Here is a 27256-nt window from a genome sequence, read left to right on the forward strand (position 1 = left end):
TTCACCATCCTTTCCCCTCTCCTCCCTTCCTTCAGGGAGGAGGTTGTATTAGCAGGAGCTTGTCTGCAGAAGCTGGTGAACCGAATCTTGCTACCCACTGCAAACAGATAATGAGTCAAAACCGCGCTATAGCAACATGGAAACGTCTAAAACTCTGCCTACTAAAGAGCGCAAAAGCATGGCCGTTCCATTGGAAGACTAAGACTTCTGCGCCCGGAGAAGACGGTGGAAAGCAGAGCTAGTCGGGTGCAGCGAGATCTCCTGTTTGGCTTGATGTGTGTTTCACTGCGGGTAAGATTTCTGTTTCTGGCATTCGGTATCGTGCCTGGTATGACGAGCAAAGACTTGTATGTCCTCAAAGCAAGTAACTATTAAAATGGGAGAAGGTGTGGCTCAGTGAGTAAAGACACTGACTGGCACTGAGCAGGAGAACCTGGTTCAATTCCTGGTGTCAGCTCCTTGTGACCTTGGGCAAGTCACTTTATCTCCCTGTGCCTCAGGCACCAAAAACATACTTGTAAGCTCCACGGGGCATGGACCTGTGCCTGCAAAATGTCTCTGTAAAGCGCTGCATAAAACTAGCAGCGCTATACAAGAACATATTATTGTTATCTATCTTTGTTTTGCAAATGTATTTAGTTGGTTGTGTTTTTTTAAGTTTTGATGCCATGGTTAATACAAATAATATGTTTTTCTTCTGTTGCGCTGCAGTTTGTATTTATTTATTTACTAAGCAGCGCTATTCAATAAGACACATTATAGCACTGGAAGCCACCATACAGCCTATTCAAATGGCTTCATTTGGAATATATCAAATGAAAATGGCATGCGATGTAAATGTGCCTTAAACCAGTGGTAACTATAGGTCTTCGACACTTTGCACTGAATATATTACGTTGATGGCTATTTACTAACGTGTAGCTGCTACATGTGATGTGGGAGCGTGTGAGTGTCTGATACGGCACTGTACTAGCTCTCCCACGTGCTGGTCACCGGGCTCATCTGCAGTCCTGCACACAGCGGCGAGCACATTGTGGGTACATTGACTAACTTCATGGGCCACGAGTACTTTTGTACATTTGGACATTTGGACGAACATGCTGCCCATGTATTAGGCTTAGACTTTAGGAAAGAATAACAAACAAACTCTTATTCAGAAGAACGTACAATAGAATGCAACTGACAGGATGGAACAATCCCAGCGCATCTGTGTGCCCGGCTTGGAGTTCTGTAATCTTTGTCTCTGAAGTGCCCAAGTCACATGAAATCAGAAACACAATTTCTGCCTGGTATTCATTGATTGTATACATGAAATATAAGGGGCCTGACAACATGTGTATATATAACTGTGAAGATTCTTTTAAAAAAAAAAAACAAAAACAACAAAACATGTTGAATCCTTTTCTGCACAATTTGAGCTTATTCTTAGCTTCCCCTTAAATCAATCTTTCTACTTTCCTTTGACACTTTTTTTTACGGCCAGAGGGCCTGCAAAATGACCCATTCATCTGGCAGTTAATGGGTTAAATTAACGATCATCCCTAGAGCTTCTGTGAGTCACAAATAGAAAACAATGTGATAACCGGTAACTTTTGACCCATGATTGTGTTTTTGTGTCTGTGTCATCCAAGCGCGCTCTCTCTCTCGACATCTTGAAAACTCAAATTACAAACTCTTTTTGAAGGATGCATTTCAGGGCCCACTTCAATATCCTAGTGAATATGCCATCCTTTTATCCATGCAATCTGCATCTATGTTTAAATGTATTGTACACTAGTTGGCATGTAATGTAAAGCACGTTGTACATAGTCAGAGCTGTACTCAATTAAAACGTGTTTGTAAATACAGTTATTAAAAGTCTCTTATTTCATTAGCACATTCTGTTTTTTTCAGCCTGCTATTATTTTGGTGCTTTTTATGCTGCTGAACATAACAGAGGAGCCAACAAAATGAACGGTATTGTGCAAAACACAGATTTAATTGGGTCACTGCATCTTCTTATGATGTTTTTAGCATCAAATGTGAAAAATAAATAACAATAATGGTAATAAACAAATGTACAATATTTGTTAGTCAAAAGACCAAATTACACACAGATCTGTTAAACAACGGGATTTAGTTTATCCCATCTGATGTAGCAGGTTGGTTTGATTCAGTAGAAAATAAATAAATGAATGCAGCACGTGATACATTCGTTTAACATCATGTTACTCATAAAAATGACTTGCCAGATTGCTTACTGACACTGTGTGGCAAAGTACACTAAGTTAATTCTAAAAGACCCATGTTCCATACCACTCACTTTCAGTTTGTTTGTAAAACCTCTATTAATTTAAATTAATACAAAGGTCACTGATTTCCTTAATGCTGCAGAACTGGGCACTGATCTTACACCGTGGAATCCCAGTCTTCTGGTTGGGGAAATCTGGCATCATTTTATAATTATCAGGACATTAAAATGACACGCTAAAATAACGTGTCCCTCATTCCTTATAACATATGCAGTGACTTCGCTGTCATGTATGATTGGTCCTTGACTTCTTCGATAGGACACAGATAATATTTTCCATATTGGGGAGCTCCCAGCACAGATTTTAGTCCCCTTTATTTGAATGCTTCAGATCTCTTCCCCAGCACTAGGAAGTGGCTTCGTCAGATATTAAACAGTGTCCTAATGGCTTAATAAATCAGATTACTGCTTCATTCGAGTCTTTTACAACTTGCACATTACTCGCACTTCACCTAGACTTGGAAATACAAAACTGATTTGCCCTCTGTGGTAATGTCTTCCACTAGCATTGCTGGTAATAATGGTCTCTCAACTGCAGAAAAGGAGGTTAAATTACATTACATTGCAGAGCACAGTGTGTAGGTGAAACAAAGTGTCCAGGTACAATGCATTCTGGGTATGTGCGATGCACACAACATTTCCAGAAACTTTGACTTAAGAAAAATCTATGTTGTCTTAATGTTATAATATTCTATTAACATTCTTTTGTTTGTAAATGTTCAGGGAATATACTTCCAGCCATACATATGCTGTGAATACTATGTGTCGATGAGAAGCATGGAGTGAAGCAGACTGTAACCCTGCAATAAACAGAATGAAACAAACACTAAAAGGCTGTACCAATATATTTTTACTGGTGGTTCTCTGGGATTACGGTATGTATATTTATATAAAGCAAGTAATCAAATGTAGAACTGTACAATAATTTCAGAAGGGTTTAGTCTTCTAGTTCTATCTTTGCTGCCCTTAAACCATTTAACTGAGTTCCTACCAACCCTATAATTACTAGACACTTGGGATCCTGTCCTGGGATAGCACCACATGGAGCCATGCAGCCCACACTATGGTATACACCCGTCGATTACATGAATTCTGGCAAACATTTGCAGTGGCAAAGTACAAATCTCCTATATATGAAGAGAAGAGAGCGACACTCCAGAGGACTAATGAAAAATGGCAAAATGTATTGAAGACAATCGTCATTTCGGTCAGTCCCTTAGACCTTTGCCAAGATACAAATGTGCGCTCCTAAGGCTGCGCTTATAGTGACGGCGACGCGACCGATGACGTCACCATTGCGATTGTTACATTTCAAATTTAGTCGATGTCGCTGGCTACAAGGCCAGCAACGTCATAAAGGGGGAAGGCAGAGGGACGGAGAAGCTCCTGATTGGCCAAAAGGGGAGACTGTCGCCGAAAAATGAAATATCAGTGACTACCAGATTTTTGGTAGCACTGTCGCTCTGTCGCGTGCACTATAAGTGCCGACGACAGCGACAGTGCATTTGTTTTGACGCGACAGTCGCGTCGCCGGAACTATAAGCGCAGCCTAACATTGCTTATATACCTAAAAGTGATTAAACACCTGTGAAGTTAGCATAATCCCTCCTACTGACATCATCGCCATCACTGCCTGGGGTCAGTACCACACACCTCTTTAACTCTTTGCAACATCAGTATAACAGGTGGAGAGTTCATTCAATCTGTATGCTTCTGTAAAAACTATTTAAAATGAAGACATAGTTGACCCAAAGAAAAAACTTGTGCATATTACTTAACAAACACACAAACATATAAACAAGAACAAAAAGACAGCATAAAGTAACAGTTACACTTGTATTGTATTGTATTGTATGCCTTTATTTATATAGCGCCATTAATGTACATAGCACTTCACAGCAGTAATACATGTGGTAATCAAATAAATAACATATAATATAAATAACAGATCATGGGAATAAGTGCTTTAGACATAAAAGTAACATTAAGGAAGAGGAGTCACTGCCCCGAGGAGCTTACAGTCTAATTGGTAGGTAGGGAGAACGTACAGAGACAGTAGGAGGGAGTTCTGGTAAGTGCGTCTGCAGGGGGCCAAGCTTTATGTATCGTGTTCAGAATATCCACAATGCTATTCATATGCTTCTTTAAGCAAGTGTGTCTTAAGGTGGGTCTTAAAGGTGGATAAAGAGGGTGCTAGTCGGGTACTGAGGGGAAGGGCATTCCAGAGGTGTGGGGCAGTCAGTGAAAAAGGTTTAAGGCGGGAGAGGGCTTTAGATACAAAGGGGGTAGAAAGAAGACATCCTTGAGAAGAACGCAAGAGTCTGGATGGTGCATAACGAGAAATTAGGGCTGAGATGTAAGGAGAGGCAGAAGAGTGTAAAGCTTTAAAAGTAAGGAGAAGAATGGAGTGTGAGATGCGGGATTTGATCGGAAGCCAGGAGAGGGATTTCATGAGGGGAGATGCTGGGACAGATCTAGGAAAGAGTAGAGTGATTCTGACAGCAGCGTTTAGGATAGATTGTAGGGGAGACAGGTGAGAGGCAGGAAGGCCGGACAGCAGGAGGTTACAGTAATCAAGACAGGAGAGAATGAGGGCCTGAGTTAGAGTTTTAGCAGTCGGGCAACAGAGGAAAGGGCGTATCTTTGTTATATTGCGGAGGAAAAAGCGACAGGTTTTAGATATGTTTTGAATGTGACGGGCGAATGTGAGAGAGGAGTCCAGTGTGACCCCTAGGCAGCGTGCTTGGGCTCCTGCGTGAATGATCGTAGTTCCAACAGTAATGTGAAAGGAGGTAGTAGGGCCAGGTTTGGGAGGATGTATGAGGAGCTCTGTTTTAGCCATGTTGAGTTTAAGGCTGCGGAGGGCCATCCAGGATAATATAGCAGAGAGACATTCAGAAACTTTGGTTTGTACAGCAGGTTTAAGGTCGGGTGTTGAAAAGTACATTTGTGTGTCGTCAGCATAGAGGTGATATTTAAACCCAAAAGATGTTATTAGGTCACCTAGAGAGAGTGTGTACAGAGAAAAGATAATAGGTCCCACGACAGAGCCCTGGGGTACCCCCACAGAGAGATCAATATCTTAAGAGACTAAACATAAAACTAGAAGATAGAAATCTACCTATGAAATCTAACATACGAATGTACATCCTAAAAGCCAGCAGTGGGAAAAAGGCTTTCACAAGGAATAGAAAATGCTCTCATCCAGAATAAGAGGTAACATATTAATAGAATAGATGGTTACAGTGTATCACGACATTAGTCAAAACTAATAATATAATGAAACTACACTAGTAACGACGGGAAATGAAAAGCAAAACTTTACAGTACAGCATTAGTTGAAATCAACTTTGACATTCTCAAGCACAAGTGGTCTCTCCTTTCACTATACAGCATGTATGTCAGTTATAGGATATTAATATGATTCACAAAATATATTGATATGTTTCAAAATATTATAAACCACAAACTCCCGCACCTTAGTTAATGTTATATAGAATAATCCTAAAGATCATCAAGTTCAAATACTTTGATGCACAAAGGGTTATATTTTGAAAAAACTTTAATAGTATAAAAAACAAACTTTAGTAGTATGTGTCTTGCTTAGTGTGTGGGCACGAGTGGATTCAACTGCCTGGTCGCAATGAATAGGTTAACACCTGGGACCACGATCTGGCTCAGACCCAGATACCAGCCTTTCGTGTCAGTTCTTGCTGCCTATAGTTAGAAAGCAGGTGACTTATCTTCACAAGATCTGTTACTTATTAAATTTGATCAATATGTAATCCATGTAATAGCAATATGGTTACAAAAAAATCACAGGGTCGTTAGTGTCGGTACTGGCGATATTTAAATGCCATTAATTTAATCAGGTACCTTAAGTCAGGGGTGCGCAAACTTTTTTCCCTGTGCCCCCCTTCCTGCTCTACCCCCCTGATCACGCCCTCCTGCCTGCTCTCGCCCCCTGCTCACGCCCCCCTGTCTGCTCTCCCCCCCCTGCTCACGCCCCCTGCCTGCTCTCCCCCCCAGCTCACGACCCCCTCGTACCTTGTCTCCTGTGTCAAATTATGCCGCAGGGTCATGTGACGTCACGTCATTCAGCATGTGGACATTCCACCAAGAGGAGGTGATGTTAAGAAACTATTGCTTCAACGGGAAGCCCAATGGATTTCCAGTTTGATTCTGTAAATCCACATGGTCTTAATGAAGAACTTCGATTGTCTTATGCACAATATGCACAAGTTTTATCTATGGGTTAACTATGTCTTCTCTTTTTAACATAATCACACAGATTGATTGAACTCTCCACCTGTTTACTTATGTTGCAAAGAGTTAGAGGTATGTGATACTGACACCAGGCAGTGATTGCAATGATGTCAGTAGGAGGGATTATGCTAACATCACAGGTGTTTAATCACTTTTAGGTATATAAGCAATGTTAGGAGTGCACATCTGTATCTTGACAAAGGTCTATATGACTGACCGAAACAGCAATTGTCTTCAATAAATGTTGTAATTTTTCATTAGTCCTCTGGAATGCCGCTCTCTTCTCTTCATATATAGGAGATTTGTACAGAGAGTGTATCTTATTTTCTCCCATCTAAAACATTTACAGTGAAAATTCTATTTGTCACTCACTATTTGTTCACTAGACTCCGTACAATTTTGTTCTCCAGTGGTGCTTTGTCCATTTCAAATAAGGGATGATGTAAACCATTGTTAGATAAGGTCTCCACTTTAATCCCTACATTCACACATATTTTCAATTTCTCCTTCTCCCTCTCCCCTGGTACCTTTCCCACCTCCTTAATCATGCAACAGTTATGCCTTAGTTAAAAATAGTAATCTCGACCCTACCATTTTCTTAACTCCAATTCTCACCTAGAACATCAACAATGTGGCTTCCGCACTGCTCACCCTACTGAAACCGCCCTCACCATAATAACTAATTACCTCCATGCTTCCAAAGACCAAGGTGATTACACCCAGCTTATATTTTTCGACGTCTCTGCAGCTTTTGATACTGTGGACCACCCTCTTCTCCTTCACATTCTCCATACTCTTGGTATCCATAACAAAGCTCTATCCTGCATCTCCTTTTACCTCTCCCATCGTACTTTCAGTGTCTCTTTTGCTAACATCTCCTCCGTCGATCTCTCAATCGGCATACTCCAGGGGTTTGTCCTGGGGCCCCTTCTCTTTTCTCTCTACACACTCTTTAGATGACCTTATCACAACTTTTTGGTTCAAATATCTCCTCTATGCTGACAACACAACACTTTAATATTTCAACCCCTGACCTTACACCTGGTGTCCAGATTAAAATCTTTTAATATCTCTCTGCCATATCATCCTGGATGGGCCTCCACTGACTCAAACTTTACATGTCAAGGATGCAGTTTCTCATACTTCCTAAGACAGAAAAGCCCAATGCTACATCCAAAATGACATAAATACACAGTGAAATACTAATATATTCTCTTGAAAAGGGGCCATATAGTTAAACCCTTTGGCCAAAGTGTCATAAGCATGCACGCCACGTCAAGGCATGACCATTAGCAGGTCCTAACACTACCTGATTAAAATTCTCATTTACCTCTATTTGGAGGGAGAATTACCACATTGGATCTGTCCAAACCCAGCAACACGAAAAAGACCTGCTAACTTAGAAAGTGGGGAGGGGCAAGCTTAAACCCTGGGGGGGAGGGGCCACTAACCTCCAAACAGCTGAGACCAGCTGGAAAAAAGTTAATAAACACACAAATCCCAGCAACCTCAAGAAACTCCAAAGCATACCACATAATATATATATATAAGTGTCAAAAGGAGTGCTACTGAGTGTGGCCAAATGACCCTTTTTCAAGAGAATATATAAAGTATTTCACTGTGTATTTTTGTCATATTGGATGGAGCATAGTGCTTTTCTGTCTTTTGTTGTATACATTTGGCCATGCTCAGTAGCACTCCTTTTGACACTTATATACATATACGCAGTGGTTGAGAAATCACCAAAAAATCTACTCGCCACACAAAAAAATCTACTCGCCACCTAGTACCAAACGTGTGCTGCTTGGGCCAATATTTACTCGGCCGGGGGTTAAATTCACTCGCCCGGGGCGAGCAAATGTATAGGTTTGTCGAACACTGCATATACGTATAAATATCCTTCCACTTTGGTGTGCATCCTGACTTGTATGTTTCCAGGTTAATACTAGTGAGACTCAGTTCCTTTTTTTAAATATATATATATATATATATATTTGTAATTCGTATCACCCATTCACATTAGCTACCTTTACAAACTGAAACAATCAGAACTACAACTCCTACATTAATACTAACTATCTTATATTTTTTCCAGTTTTTGTTGACGCTGATTATCTTCTCCTGAGACATCCTCATCACATAGCGTTAAGTAGAGACACTGTGTATGTAGATTTTTACCTCCCAGACAATGGTACTGTGACACCAAGGAACATATGCATAATTCTGCTGGACATTAGCAGCAACAAGACAGTGACAAAAAAAGAACTTCCTGCTAATGAAACACAGGGAAGCCTAGAATTTGAGTGTTTCTATTTTATGGCAGCTGGACCCTATCAATTTCAAATGATCCTCGATGTAGAGAACGGCAGCAACATCCACTTGAGGAGCAGCATACTGAATGTCACGTGGCCAATGTTTCACATTGATTTAAACAGGACATCACAAGATGTGCTAACATCCTTTCGGATTGGGGTTTTCACCAATGAACAACTTTGCCAAGTCCCCCCAGACTCAGACCCTGCAGTGGTCCTGGAGGTTGAGCATGGCTCAAGCCTTCAAGAGCTGGAAGGACTGAGCATTGATGGAGCCATGCCATACAAAACTCACAAGAAAGTCCCTATGGTCACATCACAGTGGCTGGAGTTTGAATGTGCATCTGTAAGACCTGATGCCGCCATCACAGTGTCTATGAAGTCCATGCTTTCTAACTCAGTAATTGCTTCCATGGGACCCATTGACCTTGTTAAGAAATTTAAGTATAAGCTCATAACGGCAACAGAACAGAAGTGCGATGCCTCAGTGACTGTGCTTATAATACCACCCCCATGTACCTATGCTCAGGGGAAGATGGTTGTTTACAAAGAGGCCCCACGGAGTTTGGAGGAAAGTATTACCTCATTAGCAGAAATTGCTCTGCAAACAGGGGAAAACACTGCTCACTTCAAGTGCACTTTATTTGATATTGGGAAAAACAAGTACTGTTTTGAGCTTTTCATTTATTCCAGCGAGACTCCAAGAGATAAAGAATGTATGGAGATACGAAGAGAAATAGGTTTGTATATGGGCCTTTATTATGGTAATTCAGTGCGCTACAGAAGTTCATGAAAAATAATCGCTCTATCTTTTGCCATTGAACAGGAAAATAAACAAGCATTCGGCATTAAGTTAATTTCAGCATATATAATATAAAGTATCTGAGTTTAATGCAACTGTTCAAACTCCCCTTTAAAATGTGCAACAATACAATCTACACACTGACAAGTTATTAGCTAAGTTGCCGATCGATCCGTTCTCCTGTGATCGATCGGCGCAGATTCGGCTTGGGGGTTCACTAAATTATGTCAGTGCAGCAGAAGAGTACCCAAGATGCAAAGTTCTGTGGGGAAGATCATGTGACCAGGCAGTCACTAGATACAATTGGTGCATGCTAGAGAGAGGACAGGGCTCAAACAGGTGTGTCCCAGAACCTGTTTCAGAAGAGGAAGAGGATGTGACTTTGTTAATAGTTGCTATAGGAACAAAAAATACTTGTTACATTATAATACATAAAAAATGTCTTTAAAAAAAAAATATATATATATAAATTTAAAATGGTATTAGTATTTTCTCATAGTACAGAACCGATTTATGAAAAAAACAAAACAATGTACGATATTGCTTGATCTGCAGCTTTAACTCATATACTGTAATGTTAGTATCCTGTCCCCTGAACATGTCTGGCTCTTTTTTGTGTGTGTAAAATCATTATTTTTCTAATCTCTAGTGTTTGGCATACACAATTTTAGCAAGCTCAAAACCCTGTCCCACAGGATAATATATGTATATTATATGTATATATTAAAATGTTACGAACTGGGAAAGTGACCTTAAATATACAGCAGTAAACAAAGACGCCCCAATGCACATCGAACAAGAGAAATTATTTGATTAATTTCTATGTTTTTTCTTCTCATAAGTACGGGATATTTAGTACCAATCTTTTGTCCTAACCATGTTAATCGGAAACCACGTCAAGGTGACGCTATCAGCAGGTACCTACACTACCACTGTTACACTGTGTCCTTTGGATGTCCTCCACTGCATAGAGAAAAGAGGAAACAAAACAATTATATAGTTAATAGTATGGGATGCGTGACATGTATGTGGTGCCTAAAGGGTTAACATTACATCTACATTTGAACCCTTTCTCTATGCAGTGGAGGAAATACAAAAGGACACAGTATGAAATTGGTAGTGTAGGACCTGCTGATAGCGTCACCTTGACGTGGTTGGAGGCTTAACATGTTTTGGCTAAAAGATTGAACTAAATGTCCCGTACTTATGAGAAGAATAACCATAGAAATTATTAATTTGCCATATTGGATTCTTTGTTTACTGCAGTGTCTGGGGTTACCATGGTACTGGGCCCTGGGAAGGGGTTCACTTTGATCTTCTGGACACACAATATTTTTATTTATTTCTCTTGATTTCAGCCACTCCACTCTTAAAATAAATAGCATTTTCTTGTGCCCGTGTTTCACGGGTGGACCTGTATCTCGAGTCTAATAGTAGACGTTTCTAAAGCTTCCAGTATGGCGATGTTTTCTATTTGTTGGATCGAGTGTTTTGAGACTAACCTTGTGTTGTATGTTACCTGCAGGAACTGACGCTAGGTCAATACCACACACTTTGTGTATTACCTCTATGACCTCTGTCCAAAACATCATCATTTTGGGACACTTCCAAAAGTTATGTAGGCGGAGAATTACATTTCAAGCAGTTGCCATTATTGGCTAGACCCACGATATATCGTCTACAAAGGTGACATGTTTGCAAAGTGTGTCAATTTGTAAACCAATTCATAAAAGTATGCTGATGACGATGCTTTAAGTCTTTTTTGGTTAGACCTTTCAGGACTTCCTCCATGTCTAGGTGTGGAAAACACTTAATCCAATTAAATATGCCTTTTTGGGATTTTGTATAATTATGTTGTTTTTGACCAATTTTGTAAATGGTTGAGGTAGAGATTCATAGGGTCACTTGTCTACCTTGATATATACCTCTCTGTTGGTGATACCTTTTAGAATGTCTTGTGGGCATTGACATGTTTAAAGGGGATAAATCAGAGGGACTGACACCCAACCCCAAAGTGCTGGAGGGGCCTTTAGCACAGAGCAATGTGTTCCAGGTCCACGCAGGATTAAAGGGGTTAAGTCAGCTGGCTATAATTTGTAATGCCAGGGTACATTTATAAATGTAGTAACCTGAAACGTTAGAGGATTCCACTTTTGTGTGATGTTACTAATGTTGAGCAGGATGCGTCCCCCCCGTCCATAACGAAAAGTGCCCTCTTCTTCACCTTTCCCTGCCAGGCCCTCAGTTTGTTTAAAGGCATGCATGGAAGAATGAAATAACTTGTGACATACAGTATTACATGATTGCTTTGTACACTACACATGCATCACATTAACTCATGTTGCTCAGAAACTCTGCAGTACAGAACTGGACAGCCCACCAACAACTCGTGATGCGGCCACAAAACCTTTGACTCCATTTGACCTCTGTGTGTTTAAATACTTACAATACATTTTTGGAAAATGGAAACAAATCATATTTTAGCGTATTTTAACGCCTACAACCTCTGTTGGAAAACTGTTCCATGTTCAACGAAGTTCTCCTTGTAGAAATGCTTCCTCAGGTTCTCTGGGACTAGTTTGAAGGTTTCTTTCAGATACCACCTCTTGGCCCTTTGTTCCAGTGTGAATAAGGTGAATTCTTCCCTGATAGTGGATCATGTGGTCTAAGAAGTGCTACTCCATAAGACACCTTACAGCTCCATTTAAGTGAATGGGAAATAAAAGTTAATCTCCGAAGTACATGGTTAGCTGTCTACCGAGAGTAGGTTATACCCCAGGATAGCAAAGCTCCCTCCTGATACGCTGCACTCGGTCACAGTCCATTACAAGCACTCTGTGGTTTACTGTGTGTTGACTGCTAGTGATACTGTGGTAGTTCCTCCAGCAGAGGTTCAGTGGTACCTGCGGATCAGGCCCCCTCCTCAGGCACTACCTGTGCGGTACCTTACGCCGCCCTACTCGGCCCTGGCATCGCAGACCCTCTTCAAGGGTTCCTGGGACAAGTTAACCAGAACACCCCCTTTAGCCATCATGCACCTTCCAGCCCTCAGGACGAGTCAGACCCAACAATATTCCTCTGTCTCAACACAGATCGCCCTGTAGGTCAACATAGGCTGCAGCTTTGTGGCGGGGAAGGTGAGTCCCGGTTATGGTATGCCGGAGTCCCCTGGCAACTAAACATCTCCCTCTTTTATCAGCCCTTGCTCTGAAAGCGTACCTGATAACTTCCAGCCTCACATCGCAGAAAGCTTGTCCTGTTGTGCAGTATCTCAGCAGCGCCTCCAAATGTAAAGGTGTTTCCCCCACCCGGTGGGAGATTCTGTCATTACAGCGTGTGTGGTACATGCTACCTGTTGGTAACTGAGTCATCCCCTGATGTTTGTGGGGACATAGGACAAGCTTCTAGGGTACATATCCGACATAGATCTCTAGTGGTACAGCGACTCCATCTGCCGCAGGCTCCAGATGTATGGAGGCGATCTCCTACGGTATAACACAATCCCCTCTCCTTCCCCAGAAAGATCACACACCAGGCAGGAGGTATTATAATTGGAACGGTTTATTCTGTTCAGCTCAATGCAGTCACAGCAGGCCTCTGCCCTATACAGTCTCTGGGTTGTATCCAGCTGTAGGATGGTCCCTGGACCTGCACTACGGGACAAGGGCCCCCACAGCAGTCCTTGCTCTTCCCTGATCCTCTATCAGGATCAGGGGAAAGGTGCACACTCACTCTCCCCCAAGGGGAAGAGGAACAGAGAAGACCAGTATTCAGGCAACCTGTATCTGACCTGCCTCTCAAGTGGGGAGAGGCACTAACTAAATTTGGGTGGCAACCCCCTTAAGTACAGCCAGGAGGAGGGCACCAGCTGTGACCCAGGATTGGGTGAACTCAGACGTGTTTCCACCTCCTCCACTGTCTCTTAAGGGCACTACTGGGAGTGGGGAAAACCCATGATAAGTACTGGCAGGCCTGCTCTTACCAGGGCTTACTGCCAGTGAGGGCAGACTGGTAGCCAAGAACCAGTCCTGGCTACACTCTTCCTCTGGTGGAAACTCCCATGTCCTCACTGGGACTGAATTTTGTAGGTACCATCCTTCAGATGCATATCCTAAACAGAACAGGAGAATCAATACCAACAGTATAAGAATCACAATGTAAAAGATACATACTTTTCTGTATTACAGGGCATATAACTTTGATTACATCACAGCATTCCATGAAAAACCACAGGTCTCTCCCAACATGGAGAACCTCATTACTCAGTAGTAATGCTCCAGGTCAGGATTGTTAACAAGTGCCCCAGTAATATCAGGCACAGTTACAGAAAATACCCTCTTAGGCTGCTGTTCTGATACATATTCTACCCGGTCCATGTATATGGATCTTCCTACTTTCCACACCCCTACCAAGTAAGCGACCCTTTCCTCTACATGGTAGAAAGTACTCCTACTATGAGCAGTAATGTAGGCCCACAATTACATCAATCAACCACTGTTCCCTGTTCTCATCAATTTCCCGCATGATAGGTTCTGGCACATACGGGTATTCGAATCTGTGGGACTGTCTATAACGCTACACCACATGCCGCTCTGCTCTACTGATCTTAGTGAGTCTACGGCCTTCAGCTTGGCTTGGCAGGACCCAGAATAAGGGTTCCTGTATGGGTGATTCACAGTACCGTAAGACTACCCCCTTAGACTGCACTATCCCAAGCTTGATCTCATGCTCCCGGCGCCTAATTGCTTCAGCTGTCTCCTCTGGGCCGAACTCTCCTGCCCACAAGTAATCTACTATGTCACCCTCTTCCAAGATTAATCTAGTGTGGTGCATGTAAGGGACATACCCCTGGAACCTGGGATCCCACTATGGTAGGGACTTAACTGAAGCAGCCTTAGTAGATCCCGACCCGGAGGTAGTATGGGAAGAGAAACCTGAGGTGTCAGAATTCACCGACATCTCATATTGACTTCCCCCAGGAGTGACACTGCGTGCCATCTCCTCATCACTCGGAAACCCATCCCCAAAGTCCCAATCCCAGTTCTGAGAAGGAACGGCTGGTTTCAACAGGCTCCTGGCCCACCCCATGGTGCTATTCAAAAAGGTTGGTCTGGACAGTACAGTAGGGGCAGCAGTACTAGTTGAGGGGCAAGGGGCTTTACAGTCCTTAGAGTCTCGATGAGAGTCCTTGGTTTTGACCCCACCCTGACTGGATACCAGCGCTATGCTGACTATATTGGGTTCCATATCTGTCTTTGACTTAGGCCTATGAGCCTTTAAATGTTCGGTATGTGGCCAAATATTCCGGGGTAAGAGCCTCAATGCTCACCGGAGCCATCTTGCGGTTTAGGCGTGCCTGGAGAAAGTGCATAATTGATCCCCATAATGTTAGTGGAAGTGGTACTCACCGGAGCGGGAATCAGACATTCTTCATCTGCCCGGGCGGTCGCGCTGGTAGTGACGTCATCGCTGGAGGATCTCGCGAGATCCCGGTACAAGTCCAGGTCCCGCACCAGAAGTACGTCCACATCCGGTCCTTGAATGGGTGTGTCGTCATCATTGTCTCCATCCGCATGGACATCAGCACCGGAAGGCACCTCCATATATGTAGTAGAATCACAGGCAAGGCCGCTGGGAACCTCCACGATCAGGATGCTCTTCTGAAGCTCAGGCTTGACCGTCGCCGTCATAACCACTGGAGTCCGCCGTCGTTCGGAGCTACTGGTTATGGTCTGTTTATCTGCAGCATCGATAAGGGCACTCGGCACAGACCGAAACACCACGGATGACTGACGGCTACTGGCACTAGACAAAGGTAGGGACACTTCCACAGGGGAGAAGTACTGGATCATTCCAGCGTTGTCCGTGACAATCGGCAAGGCTCGTTCTGTCTCCTGCGCCTCTAACAACAGCGGTTCCTCATCACCCCAGGCAGTTACCTTACCTGGTTGTGCTTGGGTTTGTTCCGGTTCCCTGACCGTCTCTGTTCCTCTGCGGGGACCGGGTCTGGAACCATCTCGGAACGTTCTTCAATCATCGGGGTACTCTGACACCCAGAACTATTCTCCTGAGGGCCCTCTTGAATCTCCTGACTTGAGGTAGTTGGTTTAGCAGCATCGACCACCCAGGTATTGGGGCAGTCGCATCCTTCACCGTGAAAGCCATAGGCCATAGCAGCGTCGGCTTCAGAAATCGAACTCCGCATCACGCACACATTGCGCCCCATATTAGGTCGCTGCCTGGAAAGTCGCACTTGGGGCAAAGGCATTTAAGGTACCTCTTCCCTTCCACCTTCACTACCAGGTGGCCTCCTGGTAGACGATAGACAAAGTCCATTTCACTGGCCATGGTCAGGTATTTATGTAGGCACAGGCACAGGAGTATTGGTAAGATAGCTTCTCTTTCTTGCCAGGCTCCAAAGAACTGAGGGTGTGGTTGGCCACATCTGGTTCCTCCCTCTGGTGGAGATTAGAGGAGGGGCACACTGGGACAGGGCGTGACTCTGGTTCCTCACATCGCTTGGGTGGGGTCCTGGCTTTCGTGCCAGACCCTTGCAGAGCTTTGCAAGAATAAGGCATGCAACTTTCCTGCAAGCCTCCCACACAGTTCCCAGTCTCGGCGGGAACCACCATTTTAGGAATCCGTTCCTCGTAGGTCTCCACAGTACATTACAGTAGCTGTCTACTGAGACTAAGTTATACCCCATGATATCAAAGCTCCCTCCTGATACGCTGCACTCGGTCCACAGTCCATTACAAGCACTCTGTGGTTTACTGTGTGTCGACAGCTAGTGATACCATGGTAGCTCCTCCAGCAGAGGTTCAGTGGTACCTGCGGATCAGGCCCCCTCCTCAGACACTACCAATGCGGTACCTTACGCCGCCCTGCTCGGCACTGGCATCGCAGAGCCTCTTCAAGGGTTCCTGGGACAAGTTAACCAGAACACCCCCTTTAGGCATCATGCACCTACCAGCCCTCAGGGTGACTCAGACCCAGCAATATCCCTCTGTCTCAACATAGATTGCCCTGTAGGTGAACATAGGCTGCCGCTCCGTGGCGGGGAAGGTGAGCCCCGGTTATGGTATGCCGGAGCCCCCTGGCAACTACACGTAGTCTCCCTATACTGACTCCTTTCTGCTGCTATTATAGAGAAGGCACTAGCAGCAGAAAGTAGGTAGTAAAGAGACTCTATACTGCCTCCTTTCTGCTGTGTGTGCCCTCTCTATACTGCCTCCTTTCTGCTGCGTGTGCCTTCTCTATACTGCCTCCTTTCTGCTGCTAGTGCCCTCTCTATACTGCCTCCTTTCTGCTGCTAGTGCCCTCTCTATACTGCCTCCTTTCTGCTGCTAGTGCCCTCTCTATACGGACTCCTTTCTGCTGCTAGTGCCCTCTGTATACTGCCTCCTTTCTGCTGCATGTGCCTTCTCTATACTGCCTCCTTTCTGCTGCGTGTGCCTTCTCTATACTGCCTCCTTTCTGCTGCGTGTGCCTTCTCTATACTGCCTCCTTTCTGCTGCGTGTGCCTTCTCTATACTGCCTCCTTTCTGCTGCGTGTGCCTTCTCTATACTGCTTCCTTTCTGCTGCGTGTGCCTTCTCTATACTGCCTCCTTTCTGCTGCTAGTGCCTTCTCTATACTGCCTCCTTTCTGCTGCGTGTGCCTTCTCTATACTGCCTCCTTTCTGCTGCGGGTGCCCTCTCTATACTGCCTCCTTTCTGCTGCGTGTGCCCTCTCTATACTGCCTCCTTTCTGCTGCGTGTGCCTTCTCTATACTGCCTCCTTTCTGCTGCGTGTGCCTTCTCTATACTGCCTCCTTTCTGCTGCGTGTGCCTTCTCTATACTGCCTCCTTTCTGCTGCGTGTGCCTTCTCTATACTGCCTCCTTTCTGCTGCGTGTGCCCTCTCTATACTGCCTCCTTTCTGCTGCTAGTGCCTTCTCTATACTGCCTCCTTTCTGCTGCGTGTGCCTTCTCTATACTGCCTCCTTTCTGCTGCTAGTGCCCTCTCTATACTACACGTCACCATCTGCTCTCTTACATTATTTGAAACACAGATCAGTAGCCCATAAAAGTACCAGAAACATATCTAAATTACAGTAGCAGTTGTGACCACATGTTTTATTAACCCCTTTGCTACCAGAGGTGCCTGCAATGCTTTGCAATATGTTGCCGGCACCTCTGTCAGCACGGGGTTGACATGTAGGCCTCTTGTTTTTGGAATCTGTGTCTGCGCTATAGCCATGTTTATATTTTGTGACCCCATTTTATTTGGAAGCTTCCCTTAATCACCTTGCCTGTGCATTTATTTTAAATGGACCATGTAGCTGTTACATTGCTTTCCTCCTTCCACATTATACTCTGTGGCAAACACCTTGAGAGGCACTTACTGTATGTGTGCCACATGCAAAAAAAACATACCACAGAATAAAAGTCTTAAAAAAAAAAACCCTTGAAAGATCACAGATGAATTGCATTGAAATCCCAGTAAAGCATTATTAGTTGGGAAAGTATTTGACTTATTGGTCTGTGATGACCTGTATTAAAGTTACACATCCATCCTTTATGCACAGTGGGCCAGCATCCTCTTTTGGACAAGACCATGCCATTGACTTGTCCCAAGGTAATGCATGCCCACCCCAAAGTAACATGTCCCCAACCAATCAACTTCCCAATGGGGTGTACTTACAAAATCATTGGGTTTAAGAGTCCCGTGTTTTAATAGTTGTTCCATTGGGCTGATATGTGGATGTGGTGCTAGTATGTGCATGTTTTGCTGTGGCCTGAGGCTCTGTGATGCACACGTTAACAGATTCATAGTTGAGTAGTAGTAAACATGCTTTAAAGGTGAAATCACAGGTAGGATTATTAATACATCGCTCATTAACACCTTTTTTAAGCTTCTACAAAGGCCTTCAGCTTTGTTATGAGCAGAATGTGTGTGGAATACATGGATAATGTGTATCAGCTTCTACAAAGGCAGATTTCCAAGATTTTTCTGGACACAAAAAGAAATCCAATTATACCCATCATAGTGTGAATGTATACATATACAAATGCATATACACACACACAGACACAAAGACGTAACCCAACTATTGTTCTATGGGCCAGAGTCAAATACATTTTTTCCACAATCTCACTGCCATGGGTGCTGGGGAGTAGGACCCGTTTCAGACGACATCTTTATAGAACGAAGAATACTACATCTGTACAGCATGAGGGTTTAGTATTTCCTACCTTTTGCATTATGATTAGAAATAAATATTGGATTTCTGCGGCTAATAGCTGCACCATGTTCATTTTTCGGATCTTAGGGTGATCAAAAATGTCAACCCTCAAATACGTCATGTCCCTTAGTGACCTTAAAGCTCCATTAAACTAATGGACTGATAAATCTCCGTTATGACACAGGTTAATGCTCCTGAACGGGTGTCAACTTTCATTGACGTGAATGCGTTAACCTGTAACGGAGCTTGATGAAGCGGGGGGTGACTGTGTTTGTGACTGTAAGCAAACGTGTGGTTGTTTTGACGTTACAGAGACGTGGAGTCTGTGGCAGTCCTGGAGCCCGTGCAGCACCACATGTGGAGAAGGCCAGAGGGAGAGATACAGACATTGTCTTACAACTTCAACTGCAAAACCTTCCTGCAGCGGAAGCCCGAAGGAGACTTCATCCTGCTCTCTAGAGGACTGCTCAAGTATGTGGAGTGGTTATGTAATACAGGTTAGATCAGGGGCGCTCAACTCCAGTCCTCAAGCCCCTCCACCCAACAGGACAGGGTTTCAGGATATCCCAGCTTCTGCACAGGTGGCTCAGAGGCTCAAGTCAAAGACTGAGCCTCTGATTGAGCCACCTGTGCTGAAGCAGGGATTGATTGAGCCACCTGTGCTGAAGCTGGGATATCCTGAAAACCTGACCTGTTGGGGGGAAGACGGGGCTTCAGGACTGTAGCTGAGCACCACTGGGTTAGATGACGGATCATAATAACCGCCAATATACGGTCATGCAACATGGGCCATAACGCCAATCTGCAACATTACGCAATGCAGGGAACCTCTGCAGCTCCAGAAAGGTATTGGACCAAAATAATGAAAAGCAAAACATTTTTATTAAAGACATTAAAAAGCGATGAACGTGTAGCAGAACAGACACAAATAGAAGCATTTGTGAGAAATGCGCGTCTGAGAAAAACAAATTCACCACGTGCCAGAATATGAGTGCAATTAAAGTACATGTGAGTGACCAAATTGAGACAGGTTGTGCAAAAAAGGCAATATTACAAACGCAAGTTCTTTGCCCAGCTGTCGGTCCTGTCGTTGCCGCCTTCCTACTCATTGCTGACGGGCCCCGGCTCTCCCCAGCTTCGGGCCTCCCTCATTGACACTGTCCCACGCCGAGCCTCTGACGTCGGCGTGCGGCGGGAGCTGAGCCCAACAAGAGGACTGATGGCAACGAGAGGCCTGGCAGCAATGAGAGGAACGGGAGCTGGAACTTCTTTGTTCGGCCACCGGGCCCCAGTTCTCCCCAGCTACGGGCCTTCCTCACTGTCCCACGCAGAGCCTCTGACGCCGGCACTCACCGGCATGAGAGTGAGGCCCACACAGCTGGGGAGGGCCGGGGCACCAGAAGCCTGAGACCATCCTCAAGGTAGCTAAGTCTGTATTATGTATGTATTTGGGGGTGTTTTTTTTTTGTATGTATTTGGGGGTGGTATTTTTGTTTGTATTTGGGGTGTGAGGGTTTGTACACATTTGAGGGGGGTGTATGTAGGTGGGGGTTGTATGTATTTGATGGTTGTTTTTTTATGGATTTGGTGTTTTTTTTTTTTAATATCTATTTGGTTTTTTTTTGTATGTATTTGGGGGTGGGGATTTGTTTGTATGTATTTGGGGGTGGGGGTTTGTATGTATTTGCGGGGTGTTTTTTTAAATGTATTTGGGTGGGGGTTTGTATGTATTTGGGAGTGGGGGATTGTATGTATTCGGGGGGTGTTTTTTTAAATGTATTTGAGTGGGGGTTTGTATGTATTTGGGGGGTGGGTGGTTGTATTTTTGGGGGGATTTTTTATGTATGTGTTTGGGGGGTGTTTTTTGTATGTATTTGGGGAATGGGAAGTTTTTTGTATGTATTTGGGGGTGGGGGTTGAATTTGGGGGGTTGTGGGGGTTTTGTATGTATTTTGTGTGAGTGGGGCTTTTGTATTTTGTGTGGGGGGGGAGGGGTTGGGTAATTATTGTGGGGGGGATTGTGTGACCAGGAAGAAGGGAGAGAATGAGTGTGAGGAGGGGGGATTGAGGGAGTGGGATTGAGTGAGAGTGGTGTAATTGATAGAGGGGGGAGAGTGAGAGGACAGAGTGGGTGTAAGAGAGGGAGTGAGGAAGAGAGGGGATAAGAGTGAGACGGGGAGGAGAGAAATACATGGGAGGAGGAGGGGCTCGCGAGGTGCGAAATGGGGTGCTCGCAAGACCGCTGTCACATGTGGTTGCGGGGGGCCCTGATCATAACTCTAGTCCTGGGCCCCGGGAAATCTCTCGGCAGCACTGCCCTTAAGTGTTATATACATATTTAGAAATTACATAAGAGGAAAAATCTTGCTCAAAAGATAATCTGACTTCCTTACCTTGTATAACCTTATACTAGGGTGGCCAACTCCAGTATTCAAGAGCCACCAACATGCCTGGTATTAGGGATAGCCCTGCTTCAGCACCACCTGTGCTGAAGCAGGAATATCCTTAAAATCTGACCTGTTGGTGGCCCATGAGGACTGGAGTTGGCCACCCCTAGCCTTACACCTTCCTTTAATGTGTTCCTTTTGGGATAATGGACACATTGTCATATTTGGCTAAATTTTCTCGTTATAGCTGTGAAACCTTCAAGCAAGTCTACCACACATACAAAAGATGACCCTCAAGCAAGTAACATAGTAACTATCACTGGTATCTCTCTATGCTTGTTCATCATCATTGTCACCATTCTGATCACTGTGTGGAGGAAGCGCAGCAAGGCTCAGAAGTGCAGTCCAGTGATGAGACACAGCTCTGCCCATTCAGTCAACTGTCGTAAGAACTCCGACGAGGAAAATATCTTTCAGCTGAGGGAGAGCTGCTCTGATGCAGGGGAAGGTCTGCAGGAAAACGCAGAGGAGGAGGCAGTCCATATACCTTTGAATTACAGGCCAAGTGTGTGTGCTGCGGAAGAACAAGCCATAACAGAAAATGATGGTTCACAATCAAATGCTCAGAAAATAATTCCACCCATTTTCAGTTACCGTCTGGCACAGCAGCAGCTGAAAGAAATGAAACAAAGGGGCCTAACTGAAGCCACAAAGGTGTATCAGGTTTCACCGAATCCAATGGCAGACACTGCGGTAGATGACGCATTGACTCCACCATTGGTCACAGACAATTCAGAGGAGGCCACTGCAAACAAATTCAGGATCCAGTCTCCGTTTTTAGAGCACAAGAGTGTCTATGCCCGAAGTCATGGTGAAAGGCCTAGCTCAAAGTCGGCATTCCCACCATTGCAGGTTTGCCCTGGTATGAGCCCCAGCCAGACTCTGCCAAGGTTATCCCAGGCTAAGAACAAAGATACTAATACAAAGCATTTTGAGAGGGGCTATCAAAAAAATCCTAACTTCAGGAGAACATCTAGCTTTCATGAAACCAAACATAACAAACCCCACAGGGAAAGAAGCCTCTCAACCCTTTCTCCAAGGCAAACTATGTTTTATAACTCTAGAACGAGGACATGGGAGCATTCTGCAGTAGAACGGTCTAAACATAAATCCATACGAGCGGATCAAAGTCCAAAAATTATTTTCAGAGGAGCCGATTTAACAGTCGGGGCAACTGGTTATTGCACAACAAATCAGTACATGCAGCCGGTGGAGAGGAAACCTGACTTAATCGGCAGCCGTTATCTTGCTGCGAGGGCATCAAAGGCTGAGAGGCCAGAGCAAAACAGAATAAGGAAAGGCCCTTCCCCAGTTGATAAGACGTCTTTGAACAAGACCCAGAACGTCTCCTGTTCCCCTAAAGATAGTTACCAGAGGAACAGTGCTCTTACTCCTGCACAGCACAGAAGAGAAAAGTGCCAGAGCTTCCCTCGGGGAACAGAATACTCTTTTTATGACAATACAACATTTGGACTCACAGAAGCTGAGCAACGGATGATTGACCTGCCGGGATATTTTGCTTCTAATGAAGAGGATGAAACAAGCACATTAAGTGTTGAAAGACTGGTGATATGATCTTAACCATTGAAAATATTGTTTCTAATGTTTAGTTCAACACAGTAGGATCTGGGGTCACCAAACAATCACTGCTCAGTGAAGCTGCTTTTAGTTGTAAAACTAAAATTGTCTAACATTTGTTGCTGATGCTGTGCAGTCAAAGCATATTTTCACTCTCTATTGCAGCTGAGATTTTGATGTGGCCCCGTTCACTTTACAATTTAATCCTATACTTCCTCCTTCAATAATCTTTCCCGTCTTCAACTTTCTTTATGTCATTGCAGCCATGTGTATTTGGGAAAAAACTTGAAACTCTGGTACAGGGGTGGCCAACTCTAGTCCCCAAGGGCCTCCAACAGGGTCGATATTAGGGATATACCTGCTTCAGCACAGGTGACTCAATCAGTGGCTCAGTGATTCTGATTGGGCCACCTGTGCTGAAGCAGGGATATCCTTAAAACCTGACTTGTTGGTGGCCATTGAGGACTGGAGTTGGCCACTCCTGGTCTAGTGTATATATTTTAATTACCAACCTCCCTTCATGTTTAACCACTGTTACATTTTATGAATGTTATTTTGTCCCTATATCGTGCATCATCTCGTCTGCCGTAATATTGTAATCCCGCAGAGCAATTTCACAATGAGCCCATGTCTCGGGGTGAAGACTCAATGACTCAAAACCAGAAACACTCCAGGCTAGGATCTTCCAAATAATATTTTATTGTTATAATGTGTTAAACCCCAAACCATTGTGACTCACATATTGAAATCAAGTATCCACTATGGTAGCATTGAGTATAGAACCCATCATAACCATGTGTCTTCAAAGTGTTTTCCATATCATCTCTCTGTGTCGTGATCCCTACGGTGCACATGCATAAAATGTTTGTTTTTTTGTTGCGGGGGGGATGAGGGGGAGGGTCTTATGATAGAATGATGAGGATTAAACTCAATGTTTCTGTAGAGAATGTTCTTTTTCGATGTGTATTTGTTCTTAGTAACATTATGATTCTAATATCGACACACAATCTGCATTATTGGTTAATATCAACACAAAGAAATCAGCCCTGTACAATTGAACTCATTATTTTCAGGGTCCATTGTCAACTCAAAATAATACCCCCTACTTTGTTACATCTCAGAAATGATTTCTTTCCAGGCCCTAAAAATGTAGACTACCTTTAAAAATAGATAATATTATATAGATAATATAAAATATAGGTCCTTTTTTTTTTTTTTTAATAGGTGGAGCTATTCCATACTGTTAAGTAAATATAGGCCACAATCTTTTAGGACTGCAGAAAAAATAATTCATCTCAGAAGGGTCTGCAAAGAACAAGAGTAATACGCCACCAAAACCTTACCTTAGAAAGTGTGTGTATATATATATATATATATATATTAATGAGGGGAAATCAGTAATAGTAAAATTCCAAAACAATATTTTCATGGCCATTGAAACCGCTGAAACACACTGTATTAATTCATTTATAGGCATATTCTGTTTTTCCAAGTGGAGCTCTGAGATAACAAACGTATATGTTTAAGTTATAATAAATGTGTTACACCGCTGTACAAGACCTGTAAATGATGAAAGATGGAAGACAGGGCACATGGATTTGAAAAAAACAAAAGTATTTATTTAAAGCTAACACAGCATTTCGATCTAACTAGTCTTTGTCAAGTGTAAGTGGCTTACACTTGACAAAGACCAGTTAGGTCGAAATGTTGTGTTAGCTTTAAATAAATACTTTTGTTATTTTCAAATCCGTGTGCCCTGTCTTCCATCTTCATCTTGTACCGGGGATTGGATGCAGCCTTTCGTTCATTGATGTGTGCACCGGTAACTCTATCTATTTTGTTTATTAGTTGCTTTATTTGGTGTGTCACACTTATGCATTTTTCGTTTTGCAAGTCCTGTAAATGAAAGGAGAAATTCTCTTTACCCAAATCGTTTCTTGCTTTCCTTTATTTTTAGCTCAAATTGAGAAGGAGATGTGAGGGAAATAACCCCCTGTTAGTTTAAGCATACCTAGCTGTGCTGACAAACCCTATTCCAAGATCTGAATGGAAATAACAGCAGGTCTAGGTATGACCTAACTAACATACCGCTAGGTCCCAGCATTAAATCTTAACAAACTTGTGTGGCTATACGATGGTATGACAGCACCTGTTTTGCATATAATTTACATATCGTTATCACTAACGCCTACTATAATTAACGTTATGCTCTGTACCGGAGAAACCAGGATTGAACATGTTAGTGTCCTTTGAAGATAGATGGAGTCAACGGGAGATAATGGGTTGCTCAAGTAGTTCCAGACAGAAACTTCAATACTGATATTCAAAATACATAAAGAGAGGGCTCTTGAGTAGAGTGGGTAAAGGTTCAAATTAGAGAGAAGTCTTGTACGTTTCTCAATAACCAAAAACACCCCCTGAAGGTCACAGTGGGTGAAGATATTCCACATCTCTGTAACATGATTGGGGATGTCTGTTCAGGTAGAAATCTTCAACAAGACTTGGTTCTCACATTTACTTCTTGGGTTTGTATTCCTTCTGTCCTTTCCCACGCCTTGAGTCTCTGTTGAAGACGTGACCAGCCACTGGTAAGAGAAATCCAAAGGCAAAAAAACAAAAACAGCAGAGCATAGCCAAGGGAGCCAGGGTCAAAATAGTCATAAAAATATATTATCCTTGTATACTGTATATCCTTTGAAGATACACTGTTAGTTTTAATGTCACATTGGGTTCACGTTAAGGGAATTAACGGAGTTTAGTGTCTCTTTGCCTAAGTGTGAAAAATGGCCTGGGATTGAACAACATACCAGTCTGAGGATGTCCCTGCCCTCTCTTGTGTGGGACAGCAGAGAATTCTGGGAGAAGTGAGTTTCCCTGAAACAGTGTCAACATTTAAAACTAAAATTGTTTAGGGAGAGAAATATTCGGGGTGAGATATTTTCAAAGAAGAATTATAAATGCAAAAATATGTATGAAGCATGCAGAGATATGAAACTTTTGCAACTATTTGATTCTCATCCCGAGTTGAATAGTTTAAGTTACTATAATAGACTCTCTCTGTATTCTAACATTGTAATGTCGCTCCGTTTTTTTTAAATAGAATTTTAAAGAATAAGTAAAGCATAAATCATCACATGAAAAAGAAAATATTACTTTTATAGTTACATTTCATATATATGTGTCCAAAAATAGTTGATTCGGAAACAGTAGAAAACTGAACATGTCCATCCTGGAGCAAATATCATCCAGCAACATTATGGTCCTCACTGGGTTTTATTCATTCACATCTCGCTGTGACCTTTCCAGCTTAAGAAGGCCCATTATCGGACCTCAAAAAAGAGATCATCGCATCATTTACGTTCTGTTTTCACTGAGCAGATATTGAGCGTTTGTCAAAAGTAATACAAAGACGCAGCTTTGTAACAGAAACATTTGGATGGGCCCCTCCCTAATTCCATTTGCACACCCTAATGGCTGACAGTTATTTAATCTCCCACCCACCCCCGAGAGAGTGCAGAACAAAGAGCTTTTCTTTTGATGGGTCCCATTGAACTAAGGCCGCGCGTATAGTGCCCGTGACAGGCGCCGCCACCGCCCAAAAACAAATACATTGCCGCCGCATGCGCGTATAGTAAGCGCGACGGCGGCAATGCGATGGAGCGCCATCGCGTCGCGGACTTTGGAAGCTGGGAATATTTGATTTTTCAAGGGCTGTCGCCTCATGTGACAGCCCCTGAACAAATCAAATGCCCGGAAGCCCGCGTCGCCGCCGCAATGCGAAATAAAACTTTTGCTAGTGGCGACAGCGACAGGTGACGTCACCGGGTGTCGCGTCTCCGGTCACTATACGCTCGGCCTAAAGTTAGTAATGTGTTTCATAAGTTAAATGTAAGTGATTGACACCTTAGCAAAATATTATACTCGACTGTATTCTTTTTGTTTTTAAAACTTTTCTTTTTTAACGTTTGAGCAGTACCACGTTTTGGATACTTGTACGGTCTTTATTTAGTTTCTCTTGTAATAACGCAGTTTATGTGTCTTAAATTGTAATGTTAGATTTTCATTTCTATCATCTTTTCTTCGTTCTGTTTGTAATGCAATTATCATGTTACTATTAGCCAGATCCTTCCCAAAGTACAGGTGTTAACACCTTAAGGAAAGTACTCTTTGTTATCAGAAACCGACTGGGATGTCCTTCCCTTTTTGCCGAGTGTTCATTCCATTTTGGTTGCAACATTCCCACTCAAATAATATGTTATCGCTTTTAATAAACTGTAGATACTTTCTATATTCTTTAACGCAGAAACCCTATATTCCACCCTTTTTTATGTGTATAA

At 43.3% G+C, this 27256-nt stretch overlaps 1 protein-coding gene across 1 annotated transcript; it reads left to right on the forward strand.

Annotated features, from left to right (window-relative positions):
- THSD1 (thrombospondin type 1 domain containing 1) lies at positions 1-24509 on the forward strand. Its single transcript, XM_075592016.1, has 5 exons — positions 1-291; positions 3014-3165; positions 8652-9608; positions 19207-19365; positions 21529-24509. Exons 2-5 carry the CDS (start codon positions 3105-3107, stop codon positions 22914-22916), a joined length of 2565 nt encoding a protein of 854 aa, XP_075448131.1. The 5' UTR covers positions 1-291; positions 3014-3104; the 3' UTR covers positions 22917-24509.
- The last annotated feature ends 2747 nt before the right edge of the window (positions 24510-27256 follow it).

This window comes from Ascaphus truei, chromosome 3 (assembly GCF_040206685.1).
Source record: "Ascaphus truei isolate aAscTru1 chromosome 3, aAscTru1.hap1, whole genome shotgun sequence".
NCBI classification, from domain to species: Eukaryota; Metazoa; Chordata; class Amphibia; order Anura; family Ascaphidae; genus Ascaphus; species Ascaphus truei.